Raw genomic sequence first — 18463 nt, forward strand, 5'->3', positions numbered from 1 at the left:
AAAATCTCTAAGCATTTGCTTGTCTGTAAAGGATTTTATTTCTCCTTCACTTATGAAACTTAGTTTGGCTGGATATGAAATTCTGGGTTGAAAATTCTTTAAGAATGTTGAATATTGGCCCCCACTCTCTTCTGGCTTGGAGAGTTTCTGCCGAGAGATCTGCTGATCTGCTGTTAGTCTGATGGGCTTCCCTTTGTGGGTAACCCAAACTTTCTCTCTGGCTGCCTTTAACATTTTTTCCTTCATTTCAACTTTGGTGAATCTGACAATTATGTGTCTTGCAGTTGCTCTTCTCAAGGAGTATCTTTGTGGTGTTCTCTGTATTTCCTGAATTTGAATGTTGGCCTGCCTTACTAGGTTGGGGAAGTTCTCCTGGATGATATCCTGCAGTGTTTTCCAACTTAGTACCATTTTCCCCGTCACTTTCAGGCACACCAGTCAGACGTAGATTTGGTCTTTTCACATAATCCCATAATTCTTGGAGGCTTTGTTCATTTCTTTTTACTCTTTTTTCTGTACACTTCTCTTCTTGCTTCATTTCATTCATTTGATCTTCAATCGCTGATACTCTTTCTTCCAGTTGATCGAGTCGGTTACTGAAGCTTGTGCATTTGTCACGTAGTTCTCGTGTTATGGTTTTCATCTCTATCAGTTCTTTTAAGGACTTCTCTACATTGATTATTCTAGTTAGCCATTTGTCAAATCTTTTTTCAAGGTTTTTAGTTTCTTTGTGCTGGTTACATAGTTCCTCCTTTAGCTCTGAGAAGTTTGATCGACTGAAGCCTTCTTTTCTCAACTCATCAAAGTCATTCTCCATCCAGCTTTGTTTCATTGCTGGCAATGAGCTCCGTTCCTTTGGAGGGGGAGATGCACTCTGATTTTTTGAATTTCCAGCTTTTCTGCACTGCCTTTTCCCCATCTTTGTGGTTTTATCTACGTTTGGTCTTTGATGATGGTGACGTGCTGATGGGGTTTTGGTGTGGGTGTCCTTTCTGTTTGTTAGTTTTCCTTCTAACAGTCAGGACCCTCAGCTGCAGGTCTGTTGGAATTTGCTTGAGGTCCACTCCAGACCCTGTTTGCCTGGGTATCAGCAGCAGAGGCTGCAGAAGATAGAATATTGCTGAACAGTGAGTGTTGCTGTCTGATTCTTGCTCTGGAAGCTTCCTCTCAGGGATGTACTCAGCCATGTGAGGTGTGAGGTGTTGGTCTGCACCTAGTGGGGGATGTCTCCCAGTTAGGCTACTCAGGGATCAGGGACCCACTTAAGCAGGCAGTCTGTCTGTTCTCAGATCTCAATCTCTGTGCTGGGAGATCCACTGCTCTCTTTAAAGCTGTCAGACAGGGACATTTACCTCTGCCAAGGTTTCTGCTGCTTTTTGTTTAGCTATGCCCTGTCGCCAGAGGTGGAGTCTACAGAGGCAGGCAGGCCTCCTTGAGCTGTGGTGGGCTCCAACCAACTCGGGCTTCCTGGCGGCTTTGTTTACCTACTTAAGCCTCAGCAATGGCGGGTGCCCCTCCCCCAGCCTCGCTGAGGCCTTCCAGTTAGATGTCAGACTGCTGTGCTAGCAATGAGGGAGGCTCCGTGGGCTTGGGACCCTCCAGGTCAGGTGTGGGATATAATCTCCTGGTGTGCCGTTTGCTAAGACCCTTGGTAAAGTGCAGTATTAGGGTGGGAGTTACCCGATTTTCCAGGTGTTGTGTGTCTCAATTTCCTTTGGCTAGGAAAAGGAATTCTCTTCCCCCTTGAGCTTCCCAGGTGAGGCGATGCCTCGTCCTGCTTCAGCTCTTGCTGGTCGGGCTGTACCCGCGGACCAGCGCCAACCATCCAACATGCCCCAGTGAGATGAACCTGGTACCTCCATTGAAAATGCAGAAATCACCCGTCTTCTGTGTCGCTCACACTGGGAGCTGGAGGCTGGAGCTGTTCCTATTCAGCCATCTTGGGCGCACCCCCCTTGATTCTTTAATCACAGGGCAGCATCCTGTCTTCACCACGTTGCTTGGGACTCCAAAAAATGAAGTCTGTCATGCCTCTAGACCATCACAAAACACATAAAAGTCACTTGGGAAAACATGGTAGGAGGCAGAGGAAAGGAATTGTTAAACAGGGATTGCAGATTCAGGTATACAAATGAGTGATGATGACTCTAACAACAGCTCTTGGTCTTAGTGTTGGAAATGTAATAGGGAGTAGTGGGGACTGTGGTTGCCATGTGGGAATGTGGGCCTGGCATGGCCATAATTTCAGATTTCTAAAGGAAAGCCAAAAGTTCATATTTCTATGTGAAATAAATGTTGATAAAGTTCACACTTAAATGAAGTGAAACAGACCAGGGGTGGTGGTTTACACCTGTAATTCCAGTGCTTTAAGAGCCAGGAGGATCACTTGAGGTAAGGAATTCAAGGCCAGTCTGGGCAACACAGTGAGACCCCATCTCTACCAAAAGAAAAAAATAATAATAATTTAAAAAATAAAAGAAGCGAAACAATAGTACCCCATGGGCTGCCAGATTGTGATTTCTGAACTAAACTGTCAGATTACAAAATTGCCCACCAAATTAGCCAGATACTTTCCAGATATTCCCTGGGCCACTGTCTCAGGACTCTTAATATATTTTCTAATTAGTTCCTTGTAGTGCTACACACTTTTAGCAAATAATGAGCACTTACTAGTCATTTTCTATGTGCAAAGGAGATATTAGATAACACAGAGGGAGTAAGATACTGAAAACAAAAATAAAACAAAAATAAGCACAAGACACAATCTCCCCTCACCCCACCCTTGTATATAAAAACTGTGACACTCAAAGGTAGATTTTGATACATGCCGGGTGATTGCTAGAGATGATAAGTGCTTTGGGAATTTGGACAGAGAGAGCTTTTTTTGGAGTGATCTGAGAGAGCTGCCCAGAGGAGATGGCACTTACGCCATGTTTTAAGGGTGGATAGGATTGATGCCAGATGATCACATGCTCTGGTAGACAGGGGTTTGTGCACCAGCAGATGCTGGGACTATTGCAGAGCACTCATGACAGGGAATCATGCTGGAAAGGTAGACCAGGGCCCTAGCATGGACTCTTCAGTGCCAGCAGGAAAATCTAGGCTCTGTCTTGAAGGTTCCTCAGCAGGAAGGTGGGCAGTTGCTGTGGAGTGAATCTGGTGGAAAGGGATTCCTCCTCCTCCTCCTGCTTTCTCCAGGATGAGGAATCTGGGCACCGGCCCTGGGGCCCCTCCAGATCCCACTCTTCACCTCTTGTTTTTTATTTCTCCTGCCATACAACTTCTTTTTTATCTAAAATAGATTTAAGCAGGACAGAGCCCCCCGATCAAGGTTGTTTCCTTACGGCTGGGGGTATCTCTTCATGGTAATGATGTAGACCCTGAAACAATATAGAGAGGCAGCAGGGCTTGGAAACAGGCAGTATTTCCTCTTTTTACGATGGTTTCATTTTACATTTTTATTGGCCCTTCACTGATTGCTCCCGGGCTCTCTGGCGGGATGTGAGATGCACTGACATTTATAGAAATCAATACATTAATAAATCACGAAGTTCATAATGTCTGATTTGCTTCTAAATGAGACAGAACTATTATCACCATAAAGTTGCACATAAAATATGCCCAATTGTGATGTATTGTGTAGTCTAATCAAAGGCATTTGAGTGAATAACCTTTCCCCAAAAGAAGGAAACAATCAAAGCTGAATAACTTCATTAATAATTCAAGGTGTGTCTGCCAAGGCTTCATTTATTAAGTGCACAGTTAAGAGGCTTCAGAGCTGAGTCCTGGAGAGGATAGCACCTTGCCATCTTCTCCCTGCCTCTGGGCAGGCAGATATACATTCTCAGATGAACTGACTGCACTCCTTGCATCTGGGAGTTGATGTTCCAGTGGAGGGTAATGCTCAATTGACTTCTCCAGCTAAGAGACGGCCCGTAACAGTGGTCATGGACTGTCCAGATTCTTAAGGGCAGAGGACACAGAGCCAGGAAATGTCCTTAGTGGCCGTCAGTTGTTATGTCTGTTCACTAATGTTCTAAGTCCTATGCTTCTGGTGTCCACCACCCACAGGCCCCCTGATCTGCTCCACAGCCTGAGATGGTCAACACTCTTTCAGCCAGAGGGTTGTGTTTGCTGGCGGCCATTACCTTTAACATAAAATGATCATATTTACTTTATCCCACTCATGTCCAACCTCAACTGACAATTGAGGTGTGTTGCTGACAGTAAATAACAGAACAAGGAAATCTTCCTATACTGAAGAGAAACACAATTAATTAACTAGATCCATCAGGAAAGGCACAATCATGAGTGAGACAGTGTTTAACAGACGTGACTATTGGATTCTGTTGTTGAGAACGACCCTTAAAATCACAGTCAAAATATATGACAAGATGGAAATAACATTTTTGAGCATGTACTATGCATGTAGAGCATTTTTCATACCTTATCTCAGTAAGATTTATAGCTATAAGGTGGGTATGATTCTAGCTTGAATTAGTCTAATAACCATATACCTCCTAGGGACAGTGAGATGATTAGATCAATTCTAAAACTATTACCATGCTCTCTGAGCTCACCAAGACAGGCAGTTAATACAAGGATACATTAATACTGAATCCAGCAAAAGCTCACATGACCAGCTTCCATTATGTTCCTGTTTGTGGTTATTCTGTATCATGCACAGAAATTGATGTTCACACGAACAGCAAAGAAAGAGTTTATCAGTGTTGATTACAGGGCCTGAACCTACCCTCTGAAATTGGTTTTGGAGTCTTTAGCACACTTGTTTGGGACAGTTAAACATATGCCAGCTGTTCTAAAACAGTGGCAGTAATGTGATAGAACTGGGTCATACCGTGCTTCCCAAAGTATGATCACTTCATTTCAACAACTTCACACTAACAGCCTGAAGTGGGCTGTGAAGGGAGTATTTACACCAAGGAAAATGGAAAATTGTATGAATCAGGCTTTTCCACTCTCCCCAAGAACCAATTTTCAGATATTTACCAGCCCACCAAAGCTAGATCTCTAATCAGAAACCATCACTTAGCAAGTTGTCCAATTATCTGCAGAGCAATGAGCTCTTCTTCAGAAAGCAGGTCGAAAGATATGCTATTCACATCTTAGCCTGACCTGGACCCACTGAGTTTCCATCAATGAGAAAATTCTGTGCTAACCTGAGATAATACTATTCTTCTGGCAATTTTACTTTTCCTTTGAGCAATTCCTTCAACCTCTCTCTGCCCCCTCATTTTTCCATCTTAAAACTAAAAGTACCCTTTCTCCTGGACACTTCTCATTTGCAATGAATTTTCACTTCAGCTCCTCAGTCAAGAGGAGTAATAGAATCCCACCCGTGTTAATCCTCTTATTTCCCACAGAAATATAGTAGACCCACTCACTCTAGGCAACATGCCCTCTCTCTTCAACACGGGTCACCCATTGTTCATTTACTGGCTATCTCCACGTACTGGAACTTCAGGGTGGTGTCCAGCTGGGTTCAAAGGAGAAACAGTGGGAAGTTTCTCCACTGCCACCTGAATGCTAGCTGGTGGCAGGATTGGGACCTCATTTGACTAATTGCCTCCTACAGCTGCAGAGACTGCTGGAACTACTAAAGTAAATCATCAAAAAAAAAAAAATCATCCCAGGGTACTTTTCCCAGACCAAAAGGTCCACTTAAAACATCCTCTACAGATCTGTGCCTGAGGTTGAGCTGCTGCAGTGAAACTGACATTTCTACCTTACAGCCTGGCCATGGGCTTAACTGAACTAAAATGCTGCTGCAGTGGTGAGGGCACATGAGAGTCCCTAATGTACATGGCCTTGCTCCTTGTCCTGAAACATCAGTTAGGGATGCTGCTTTCTCTAATGCTGGAATCTAGATAATTCCTTTCCCAGCCATTTGTTTCTTCAATCTTGGAAAATATCTGAATGAATGTAACACTGTCACATACAAACAGAATTATGACTTATGTCACATTCTGTGTAGTGATTTTGTGGACTTTTAATAATTGCATTACATTTCAGACCATTAGTTTCCACCATTGCCCTGCTCCTGAGAAACTGCAAGGGACGTTTGACACTCCTCTCCCCACCCACCTCAACATTTGTGCTGACCTGAAGGCCACATTAAAAACACACCCATTTGGAGAGAAAGAGCAGTGTACTGAAATACACTAAACATTGAAGAATTTCCAAGTCATTTGATCTTGAAAACTCTATCTAATGGAAGTAGAAACACTCAAAGAATTTTTTTTTTTTTTTTTTAAGAACTCCTTTTTTCAGGACACTTTCAGGACTGAGGTATATAAATGAATGAGAAATGTATAAATTCAATTTCGCTTAAAAGGAGCAGGAGGGGTTTCAAGATTAAGAGAACAAATGCTTGAAGCAAAACATGATTTGGGTTTTATTGAACTGAGAAGACTGACAAAAATACGTGGAACACTCAGAAAATCTTTATCAAGGCTTAGCTGAGCACTCCTGGGGCTCATTGTTAAGTTTATAAAACTCAGAGCTCATGAGTTGTACGCACTGTGTGGGTCTGAGTGGGCTTATGACTCACCTCCAAGCCTGGCTGTAAGAATCTAAGACTTAAAGCTGAAGGACCAAATGGGACTTTCCGTCCCATCCCCTCTCTGCTCCATGAAAGTACCAACGAGGATTTTTGCCCCTGATTATATTAGGGAATGCTGTCAACCAAAAAGATGATGCTAAACGCATCCAGAACGAACCAATCAACCATGTTTAAGGGGAAGAAAAGATTACATCTTCAGATGCCAGCATGCCATCATTAATACAATGTCTAATGTAGTCAATATAGTTCAGGCAACATTGAAAATGAACCACTGCAAATACTAGGAATACAATTTGAAGAGGAAGCACAACATTCTGTGTTTTTATGCACACGGTCCTGTAAATTATTTGCAGCTCAAGTATGTCATGTTCTTTTAAATTTTCCCCTGGGTACAGCTTGAACAACTTCCTACAAGTGTTGATATGTCATATTTTCATTATCATTTAGTTCAAAATTACCATGATTTAATTACCATGAGGTTGCTTTTTTGATAAATGAGTTACTTAGAAATTGAATTAGGCTGGGCACAGTGGCTCCTGCCTATAATCCTAGCACTTTGGGAGGCCGAGGCAGGAGTATTGCTTGAGTTTGAGACCAGCCTAGGCACTATAGTAAGATCTCATCTCCACAAAAAAAGTACAAAAAAGTTAGCCAGGCATAGTGACACATGCCTATAGTTCCAGCTACTCAAGAGGCTGAGGTGGGAGGATTGAATTACCTGCCAATGACCATTGGCATTTGAGTTTCTAATCCATGGTCTATGTGTATGCCTCCTCACCAGTCTGAGAACTCATATAAACAGGTATTATGTCTTTTCATCTCTTTTCTAATACCTATGACATTCCTGGCACACCAGAGCATGTCAATGCATATTTCTAAATGTATCTATATTAAAATGCTATCAAAGTATTCAGGGCAGTGAAACTATTCTACATAATGCTATAACAGTGGATATATGACATCATGCATTTGTCAAAACCCACAGAACTGTACAACACAAAGAGTGAACTCTAATGTAAACTATGGGCTTTAGTTAATATTTACATATCAATACTGGTTCATCAGTTGGAACAAATATACCACACCAATGCAAGATGTGAATAATAGGAGAAACTGTGAGGGTGGAATATACAGAAACTCTCTATATTTTCTGTGCAGTTCTTCTGTAACCTAAAACAGCTCTAAAAATAAAGCATATTTATAAAAAATAAACAAATACAAATGCCACCTAACCAGAATGATCAAAGGGGCAACTAAATTCAGCAAAATAAGTTTCTCCCATGGAATACAGGTCAGGAGATGAGTGAAAACACTCCAATGGATGCTCACCTATACTATCACTTTGAAAAGCAGCAGGAAAATAAGCCTCTGCTGTCTGGGGTTGCAGATTGGGGGACTGGAGAGAGACTAATACACACTCAAGATGGTGGCTGGGCTGCCTTACACACTCATGGTCAAGGGTGCTGGCAAGACAGGTGGAAGCTCAAATAAGAGCCTACAGAGGAAAACCAGGCCGACCACCAAATAGACCCACAAAGGCCAGCAGGACAGTATCTGGTGGCGCTCCCTGGGACCTTGGACTCACCCAGCTCCACTGTGCCATGGATAATTTTCCAGGTCTGGCATTTTGTCTTGTATTTTATATTCAGCATAATGGGGGACTTGGCCGGCACCCACTCTGCCACACATCCCAATGTGCTAACCCTCTTCTGCAACTGCTCTTTTCTTTTTCTGCATCTGGTTACTAATCAAGCTTAATGGGGGAAGAAAGAAGCAAAGACTTGTAGGCTGTAAGCTCCAAGAGAGCAGAGAACAGAGCTGTTTTATTCACTGACTTGTACCTAGTAGATACTTCATTGACAGTTATTGAGTGAGCAAACAAATAATCCTACAAGATATGCAGCTTCAAATCACAAGGAAGCAGAGAGGGAGAACAGGGACCTCCTGATTGTGGAGGGTGTCTTATAAGCCACTCCTCAGTCAAACATGTGGGTGTTTCCAAGGACCCATCCAACATCGCACATCTCTGCCATGTGCCATCCCATCTCTGCAGGCTGCATGACTGCATGGCTGAGGGCATGTTCAACGAGCCCCTGTGGGAGCCATGGGCACTGGGAGGCAACCCACTGCTCTTGCCTGTTCTGACCATGGGAAAAGGACAGGGAGCTCAGCTTCAGCTCTGCTACCGAGAGGCTCTTCACATATGTCAAGCTGGACAGCGACGTGGACACCCTCAGAACAGCCTCTCTCCATGGACAATAAAAGTGTGTTTTGCTTTTTGATGAATGGATTTGGTAAAATGTTTTCTCACTCTTTCCTAGACATCGCCTGGTGGTATTACCAGTATCAGAGAGGTAAAAAACAGTTTAAATTAACTTGACTCTGGTCACATGACTTGCGAAGGCAGAGCTTCTTAATCAAGTTCATGTTTTATAATTAGTCTTCTCATGCACCAGCTTTCTGTGCCCCTTGTTAGCAAGCCCCACGTATATAGAAACAGCTGGAAATGTTCTTTTAGAGACAAGCTACAGGAAAAGCTTTGCTCCCCCTATGAAATGGTTACGTTTTCCTTTCACAGACATTTGTAAAAACTCAGAGCCCATTTGCAGCTCAAGTGTAGTAATTGCTTCAAACAAATGGCCTGAATTTCTGTGTTCTCTTTTTCCCCATGGTCTTCACCTCCTAATCTAATCAACATTTACTGAGGCAGTTTTTCTTATTACTTTATCTCCTTTTATTTCATATTTATTTCCTATAATCGGCTTCAAGTCCTTTGTGCGACAAAGTGGCATGTGTTTAAATAAACAGTGAGGAGTAGACTATGTGGTTTGTAGGTGGGAGGGTAAGTAGGTATAGATCAAAAAACAAAAACTCAATGCCTGTTGCACAGGGCAGGCAACATAAATGAATTCTGTGAGCCAGGGGTGAACAACAGGGTATCCTAGAGGCTCTGGCTGCCCAGAGGGGACGGCCTCTAGTTCAACTCTAGTAGGCTGCTGAAGTGTCCAAATTTGAGACCAAAGTTGTCAGATAATCCCATTTTTCAAGACAAATCAGATATCCATATTTGTACATGGATCTCTCATCTTTAAACATGGACAACTAATTCCAAAATAATTAAGACACATTTTACAGGTCAAACAAGACCTATCTTTGGGTCACACTCAAGCCAAGGATCACTATTTTGTAATCTCAATATAGATGGGTAGCTGGGTGCAGTGGCTCATGTCTGTAATACTAGCACTTTGGGAGGCCAAGGCGGGCAGATCACCTGAGGTCAGAAGTTCAAGACCAGCCTGGCTAGCATGGTGAAACCCCGTTTCTACTAAAAATACAAAAAAAAATTAGCTGGGCGTGGTGATGTACACCTGTAATCCCAGTTACTTGGGAGGCTGAGGCAGGAGAATAGCTTGAACCTGGGAGGTGAAGGTTGCAGTGAGCCGAGATCGCACCATTGCACTCCAGCTTGGGCAACAAGAGCAAAACTCCATCTCAAAAAAAAAAAAAAAAAAAAAAGCTACATGGGTAAGTATAAAGTCCAACCCAGAGACACCGTGAGGGAGGCACTATTGGCCAGCCCAGCGAGGAGATGGTCATGGTCACTGTCCTGAGCGTGACAGAGGGGACACCTCACTGGGGAGAAGACCCAAGGTGCGGGTCCTCCCACTGCTCACAGTCCAGGTCTAACTGGTACACAAGCACACAGCTTCGTAGGAGCAGGGGTGCTACAAGGCTGGCTACAAGCTGGTTTGCAATTTGTGCTTGAGGGAAGCAGAATCCACTGTGGGGACATGTGGAAACCAGATACGATGAAAGGGGCCTGGACTGGCTGGATTCTAGGTCCAGATCTGTCACCCATTGCTCAGTGACTTAGGACTCAGACAAAGCTAGTTAGTGACAAGGTTTAGAAGAGATCTCCTGCGCTGGAATAGCTTAGCATGGGCTAGATGTGTTTAAAGATACAGAAACTCACTGAAAGTACAGTCATGCTCTGCATGATGACGTTTCCCTCAACAACACAACATACACAATTGTGGTCCCATAAGATTGTAACTGAGTTAAAAAATCCCTATTGCCCAGTGACATCTTGATGTTCCTGACCCTGTGTGGTCTCAGGCTAATGTGTGTGTTTGTGTCTTCATTTGTAACAAACAAATAAAAAAAGTTTTAAAAGAAAAAAAATAAAACCAAAAAAATTTTAAATAGAGAAAAAGCTTACAAAATAAGAAAATAAAGAAAAATATTTTTGTACAGCTAGGCAATGTGTATTTTAAGTTAAGTATTATCACAAAAGAGTCCAAAAGTTTGAAAACAAAATCAAATAGTTTGTAAAATAAAGTTAGAGCAAGCTAAGGTTAATTTCTTACTGAAAAATGTCTTATTAATTTAGTATAGCCCTAAGCATACAGTATATCTAAAGTCTACCTCATGTTTAGTAGCATCCCAGGCCTTCACACTCACTCACCATCACTCACTGACTCACCCAGAGCAACTTCCAGTCCTGTAACTTCCATTCATGGTAAATGTCCTAATAGTTGTACCATTTTTTATTTTTTACACCATAGTTTCTTTCTCTAAATTTAGTATGCTTAGATACACAAATATTTAAAATACTTACCAGAGAGTTACGATTGCCTACAGTATTCAGAATAGTAATACGTTGTACAGGTTTGTAGCCTAGAAGCACTAGGCCACACCATACAGCCTAGGTGTGTAGCAGGCTACCCCACCTAGGTGTGTGTGAGTAGACTCCACGATGTTCGCACGATGGCAAAATTGCCTAACAACACATTTCTCAGAGGATCCCTGTTGGTAAGCGACACATGACTGAATAGGCAAACATACAGTGACTGTGCATTTTTTTTCTGAGAGAGTCTAAAGCCTTCATTCCACACTAGAAGAGTCTATGATCCCAAAACATTAAGGATCAGTTAATCTAAATCATCTACTATTCAATCTGAGAATTTCCTGTGTAGCATCCTCTAGAGTCGGTGATTCCATCTCTCTTTGCCCCTAGTGATAGGTATTCATCACCGTGTGAGGCACTCACAGTTAGAAAATCACTTCTTAATATCACATGCGCAGGCAATGGTTCCCTCACTCCCATCACACATAAGGTTATGGAACAACAGGCATGAGAACATTGAATGGCTTAAAAGTACTTTACAAACAGAAGGTGTTCTAATTTATTCTTGTCATGTAGTTATCACCACAGTATTACATCTCAAGTTAATTTTTATCTCAACCATTCAAACTCAAGTCTGACTTAGTAACTGGCTCATCATTATTTTTTATAACAAAGTAATGACTAGCAACATCTGGCATCAGAGACTTTGAACAAATCTCAGAAGAAACTGTCAGGGAGGCTTCCCATGGGTTCACGCTCTTCTCTCCTCCTGCACGCAGGGAACTGGGCCATTCTCCTTCCTTTGCTGGGACTACCTGGGCTTCATCCAGGGAACCCCCAGGGAGCAACAGGAGGGTGGTGAAAACCGCTGCCCGTTACCTCTAAAGTTTCTTGTGAATGTATCTACAGCGGCCAGCACCATGAGACATACAAATAAAGGGAAGGGAGAGCTGATGTGAGAGCGGCAGCGCGGGCACCGCTGTGAGGTTGCCACAGCTGCAGACAAGTTAAATCAGTGCTGTCCAATCAAAAGTCTTGACCCGTGAGAGTCATAACCAGCACACATTTACAAAGGAATACATTAAAACAGACTGGAGTGAGGGACAGGATCATTTCATGGAGTTTTGTTTCAAAATATTTAATTAACATTTCACATATATATATGTGTATACTGGATTGTGACATAAATTATAGTTCTCACTACAAAATACAGTCACAGAAAGAAGAAAGAAAGACAGGGCCACTCTTTTAAACCCTGTCTTAACATCCACGGGCAGGCTGCTTCCCAGCATCTTGAGCCCCAAAGAAGTAAATTTCCTTCCACAACCGATGTTACCACAGCCTGACACTTAGCCAATGATGAAAACGAAAAACAAAACAAAAGCTTGGCAGTCAGTATCCAAATATGCAGATACTACAGAATCTGTTTGATGTGGAAATTTATCCTGCTGCCCAGACAACAAACAACTCATTTATTAATAAAGTCCAGTTCCTCCTTAATGAAGTGGGTTTAATAGCTGATATCGCAATAATTACTTAGTGCATTTTTTATGAAGGTGATGGGAAACAAGCGCTGTTTCTTGAGTCGGAAAGAGCCTCTCAAGCTCCCGCAAAGAAATTTCCCTGAGCTTGTGAGGAATTCAGTCACAGGAAGATCAAGGAATTAAGAGTACCGCAAAAAACCCTTTCATGCTTCTGGCTGAGATAAATCTAATGGTATACCGGATGTCTTCAAGAATGCCTCGTTTACTCAAAAAATACAATATTTCCATTTTCTTTATTTGCATTTTAATGTGATTTTTTGCTTCATCTCCTTTCTTCACTCAAGCCACCTGGGCAGTACCCAGGGAATCCCTAAAGGGCAGAAGGAGGGATGTGCAAACCTCTACAGCCCCTTCAGAAGTTCCTTGTGAATATATGCACAATTAAACAGATGTGCATTTTAGAAATAAAAATGCTTTTAGATCTAATGCTAGGAGATTTAAACCAACAATTTCTCTGTTAAAATGGGTTAAAATAGATGCAAAATATTAATATGTATATAAGCATTCTGAATTAGACTGAAGTGCATTTTTCTCCTTTTCTTTCTGTTTGAGAATAAGCCCTTTCGTTTACATAGAAATGCTTCAGCGTTTAGATAATTGCTACTTATCTTGTTAGCTACAAGCATAACCATAATTAAAGGCTCTGTAAGAATTATGAATTCTGGGGAAATTGGCCACTTGTCTCTCTGTGGCATAAACAATATCTAATTTATAACAAATCGTCTGCCTTAGTCCCGGCAGGATAAGGTGATATGCATTGCCCAGCATATGAGAAAGATGGCAATTAGGAGTTGTTACTAAGTTACTGGAGCCTCACACGAACATCCATCACCTTTGGGGATATGTACAAGATACAAACTTAATTTGATGGATTCCTTTTGTATTGGGATCAAAGTCTCAAAAGGGAAAGTGACAATTGCAGGGAAAATCTGGTGCAATGAGACCAACACTGATGAGAGAAACGCACACAATTTAATGCACCTGCTCACCTTGTTCTCTGATGTGGAAACTCAGCCTGTGCTTGCTGTGGGTTGCCACGGGGTGAGACATGGTCTATGCGCGTTCCCAGCAGCCGCCCGTCTCATCACTATTCTTGCCAGCCCAGATTTACAGTCGTTCAATAGATGGATTTGGTTGTGTCTGCATGACAACAACAGGCAGAGAAGGTTAGATGGCAATTGATTCTTGATTGGTGTAAGTTTATAGAAAGCATTCTGGCAGGGTCCAAAGGAAATCATTCACCTACCCCTCTGTGATGGTAAAACATTGAAAATTCCACTGACTTGGACTTTGTGATCCTTCAGTGGGAGATGGGCAGATTCCTTGCTTTAGTTGACAGACACTTTCTACATAACTAATGCAATCTTATATTACATTATAGTCCATATGGGAGGCATACTTAAACTACTACTTACAACTGTTGTTAGAGCCCTTCAAATGGTTTGTACAAAGTAGCTCCCATTTAAGATATTTTCCTAGTATTTAAGGATGTATAGTAGACATTACAAAACAATAAACTGTAAATACATTCAGATTTTTATCATTAATACTTAACATGCCGTAATCTGAACTTTCTGCTAAATCATGCTATCCATTCCTAGTTGGCCCAAATGGTGAGAGTTTACTGTTTCTTTCAATAATTTTGTTTCCGTTTGCTGTCTAGAGGTGTTTATCATTCTGCTTACTTACCTGTGTCTCTGGAAAATTCAGAAGTTTTCATGAAAAACAATTTGAATATGCAAAGAAGTTATTTTTAAAGCAAGGAAAATGTTTTCATATGAATTTATTTTGAGCACTTCTGCCTTCGCCTCCACTGGGAACATGTTTCTCTCCAAAGCTGAAGCCCCCCCCCCCCATGTGGTGTCTGACACAGAGGCTGACAGGGCAGGGAAGTGGGGTTCAAGATAGGAAGGCCATTGGCAGTGTGACCCCAGCCCACAGCCCTAGATCCCAGGTCGTGACACCACTCTTTTGACAGCCCAGATTGCTACCTAACAAGAGTGACCCCCAAGTTCAACGATTCCAATGCCATCTCCTCTGGTTCCAGATAAGATTGAAGATGAGCTGGAGATGACCATGGTTTGCCATCGGCCCGAGGGACTGGAGCAGCTTGAGGCCCAGACCAACTTCACCAAGAGGGAGCTGCAGGTCCTTTATCGAGGCTTCAAAAACGTAAGACCCGTGCAGGCTCTGAAGGCCTCGGGGGGTTTCCCACGTAAGGCTAAGCTCTTCCCAATGCCAAGGGAGCTCATAAGGCAGTTTCCCATATGTGAGGCTACACAAGGAAGGCCAGCTCTATAAAGGGGACATGAGAGGGAGATCACCTGGTTGGAAAGGAAGGCTCCAGGCAAGGATGGAGCAAAGTCAGGAGACAGTAAACGGCCAACTGCCCAGAAACTTCACAGGGTGGCACATCTTCAGGGAATTCACCCCAGCCCAGGGTCAAGCCTTAACCCTTAACATAGTCATACCTTCCAACTTGGTGGTGCCCCCACAATAATGGGATTTAAGCCTGCTGACTCATGCTAACCAGGCTCACCGAGACTGATGTGTAAGCCGAATGTCAGTGTATTAATTTACCACAGGAAATGGAACTGACAGTGGGACCAGACACTCCTCTCCCTTCTCTGGGACCCGCTCTCCTTAGAAGCCACGTGGAAGCCAGGTTACAATCAAAAGTGGAGTCAGAGGATGGGAGTGCCTTGTTTAGCTGTTACTTTAAATACATTAATATGTTCCTGCATTCTCAGGTCAGCTTGAGAGCTCTCAGATACAATCCTGGATATTAATTTATTTTTTTAAGTTTAACTCTCAGAGCACAATCTTATTCCCAAATCCTGGGGTGGTGTGGAGTGGGGTGGGCTAGAGCAATGTGCACCTGGTCACCCTCCCTCCAGGTGCAGTCTGTAGGCAGAGCTGAGCTGGGTCAATTCCAAACTGACCACAGCCTCATTTTTCTCCAAAGTGCTGACCCACAGGGATTCTAGCCCCTCCTGGGAGTCATCTGACAGGTGCTGGGATGCCTCTTCCTTCCACACTAGCCTTGATTGCACACACCAAGTGCCTGGTTTCCTACCATCAGGGCTTCTTTCCTTCTGATGGCAGCATTAGCAGTGGGCAGCCGAGTTGGAGCAGGATCCTGTGGGAAAGTTTCCCAGGCAGGCACTGGGCTCAGAGGGAACAGCATCCAGAAAAGAGAAGAAATCTACACTGCTTGGCATCTACCATGGACTCGGTACCACCTAACATAGGTTCATAAGATACCCTTGGGGAAAGTATTGTTAGCCCCATTTTACAGGTAAGGATATTGAGAATCAGAGACTGGCATGGCCAAAGTCACAAAGCTTAGTGTTTATTGGCTAAGCCAGGATTTAAACCCAGGTTTTTCTGCTCTTAAGGCCCCAAATCTCTCCACCTCACTGTGCCCATTCTCTGACAATGTCTCATCATTTTGCAAAGCAGCTCCAGTCCTGAGATGGAGTTACTTTGGAGAAGTGGAAATGCACAGGTCCCTGCCCCTGGGGATCATGAGGAACCCCAGACACCAAGGCTGGGCCCAGTCTTCTTCTCCTAGTGCTGGCCCTCAGACACCTCCTGCTGACTCTCTCCCCTTCCCACAGGAGTGCCCCAGTGGTGTGGTTAATGAAGACACATTCAAGCAGATCTATGCTCAGTTTTTCCCTCACGGAGGTGAGTCTGACCTTGAAATCTATCTTGCCCAGTGCCTCCTCTGGGGAATAGCCTTCCCCTCCTCCAAGTCCACTCTTCCTTGCTATCTGCTTCCTACTCGAGGAAGGGGCAAACTCAGAGCAGGTCACCTCCCTCATCGTGAGAGGTGGGAGTCTCCAAAGCTTCAGCAGGAAAGAACTCTGAAAACGAACCCACCCTGGAAGGGGAAGAAGGGCTGATAATGCAACATCACAAAGTCTCAGAACAGCTCTAGAAAGCAGATATTATAATCCCACATGGGGTAACTGAGTTTCGGGGAAGATAAGCAATGTACTCAAGATTGCACAGCGAGTGAGTAGCAGACCCGGATTAGATTCCATAAGGGTCTGAAACAAGTTTTGCCATTCTGGTGCCACCATTGTGCAGGGCACTTTTGATTCTTTTCCTTAAAATAGCTGAGACAAGCTGGAATTTTGTAAAAGAACTCCAGTAAATACCAAAGACTATAAAAATAAACTAAATGAAAAAGAGACAGGAAACATAAAGTTGTGCTTATTAAGCCAGGTTACAAGTGTGCCAGGCCCACAGCAGCTGCTCTGTCGCCCTGCCTGACTCGGGAACCAGCTCTGTCCCCATGGGCCTGGGACCACATCAGTGGCTCCTCTGTGGCCTCCATGTGTCACATGCCACCTTGCATCCTGTCTCCAGGAGCTGTCTCCTGCAAGACACCTTCCCCAGATCCTGACAAAATGCAGATCCAAGCATTCCAATCACTTCTTGGGCCCTGTTTCTCAAGGGCCTTTTTGGCAGCAGACAGATGCCTTCCTTGGTGTGTGGGGCCCCTATCCAGATCAGGTGTGGGAGGCAGTTTTGTCCCATGCAGGCCCCAGAATTGCAGTTTGCTGAGTTCCACTAAGCCACTGTTTATTGAGTTCTTACTGTATGCCAGGCATAGCTCTAGTTTAAAATACTTTTTAGCAAATTTCAAGAGATAGGTCTTGCTCCATCCCATTGTACAGAGGTAGGAAAGGGAACCTCAGAGAGGTCATGCTTGATGCCCACAGTCACACAGCTTATGTAGTACAGCGGCATCCAAGTTCAGATTTCTCTACTCTGGAGTGCGTGCTCATCCCAGGCATTGCATGGCCGCTCAGAAGAACATTGTCATGCAGTCACTGTGTCATTCATACACCAACGATTCCGTGCATAGATAGGCAGGAGAAAGGTTTTCTCACGATGGCTAGAGGGAGGGATAAGGGCTCATCTCACCTTTTGCTAGATCTAACTTCCCACCCAAACCCAAAGAGTTGAGTCAATGGGCCCCACTCCATAATTTTCTTCTTTCTATCACCCTAGCATCGCTCTCCTCTCTTTCTTGTCGAAGCCCTGCCTTGTTTGGAAGGTTCTCCCTGTGTGGAATTCCTGCCCCCATCACCTGCCCTCCTTTTCTGCCTTGTAGATGCCAGCACGTATGCCCATTACCTCTTCAATGCCTTCGACACCACTCAGACAGGCTCCGTGAAGTTCGAGGTATGCTCATCTGGGGTCCACTCTAGGGGTCCTCTGGTTCTGCATCACCTCCCCCTCTAAATCTCAAGGCATTGGGGGAAGGGCTGGACCATCAAAAGCTCTCAGTCAGACCAAAGACACACTTATCCATTCGTAAGCATTTCCTAAAGATGGGGAGAAGCAGTAGCAACTTTGCCTGGCCTGCAGGAACTCAGGGACTCGGGGGACTAATAACAGCAGTGTGTGAGCTCCCGGGCACACTGCTTCCCAGTGGCAGCCCCTGTACTTAGGGCTTTGTATGTACTAACTCATTTACTCTAACCCCACGATAACCCTTTAGGGTAGCATTTTATTATTTATTACCCTTTTACAGAAGAGGAGAGTAAGGCAAAGAGAGAGAGAGTAGCTTTCCCAAGGTCAAAGAGCACACAAATGATAAAGGATGGATTTGAATGCAGGCAGAATGACCCTCAATACAGACTGTTCCTACAGTCTGCGTCCTCAGCCACTAGGCCATACGGCCACTGGGAT

The 18463-nt window shown here is 43.7% G+C and overlaps 1 protein-coding gene and 1 long non-coding RNA gene across 7 annotated transcripts in view; one reads left to right on the forward strand and one right to left on the reverse strand.

Annotated features, from left to right (window-relative positions):
• KCNIP1 (potassium voltage-gated channel interacting protein 1) overlaps positions 1 to 18463 on the forward strand; it is a 379587-nt gene that overhangs the window by 346946 nt on the left and 14178 nt on the right. For 3 of the 4 annotated variants that reach the window (XM_017960121.3, XM_017960122.2, XM_003900504.4), the window contains 3 exons: positions 14802 to 14926; positions 16375 to 16444; positions 17883 to 17953. In XM_017960121.3, the coding sequence (XP_017815610.1) occupies positions 14802 to 14926; positions 16375 to 16444; positions 17883 to 17953 (266 nt within the window). Of the gene's footprint in view, positions 1 to 8904; positions 8938 to 14801; positions 14927 to 16374; positions 16445 to 17882; positions 17954 to 18463 lie in introns of all 4 variants that reach the window. The other variant, XM_009209557.3, reaches the window with a different exon arrangement.
• Positions 1 to 18463, reverse strand: part of LOC110740383 — a 90311-nt gene that overhangs the window by 47113 nt on the left and 24735 nt on the right. For 2 of the 3 annotated variants that reach the window (XR_004183897.1, XR_004183896.1), the window contains exon 2: positions 13744 to 13894. This is a non-coding gene — a long non-coding RNA (uncharacterized LOC110740383). Of the gene's footprint in view, positions 1 to 1954; positions 2034 to 13743; positions 13895 to 18463 lie in introns of those variants that run through there. The other variant, XR_004183895.1, reaches the window with a different exon arrangement.

The sequence above is a fragment of the Papio anubis genome, chromosome 5, assembly GCF_008728515.1.
Source record: "Papio anubis isolate 15944 chromosome 5, Panubis1.0, whole genome shotgun sequence".
Taxonomy (NCBI): Eukaryota; Metazoa; Chordata; class Mammalia; order Primates; family Cercopithecidae; genus Papio; species Papio anubis.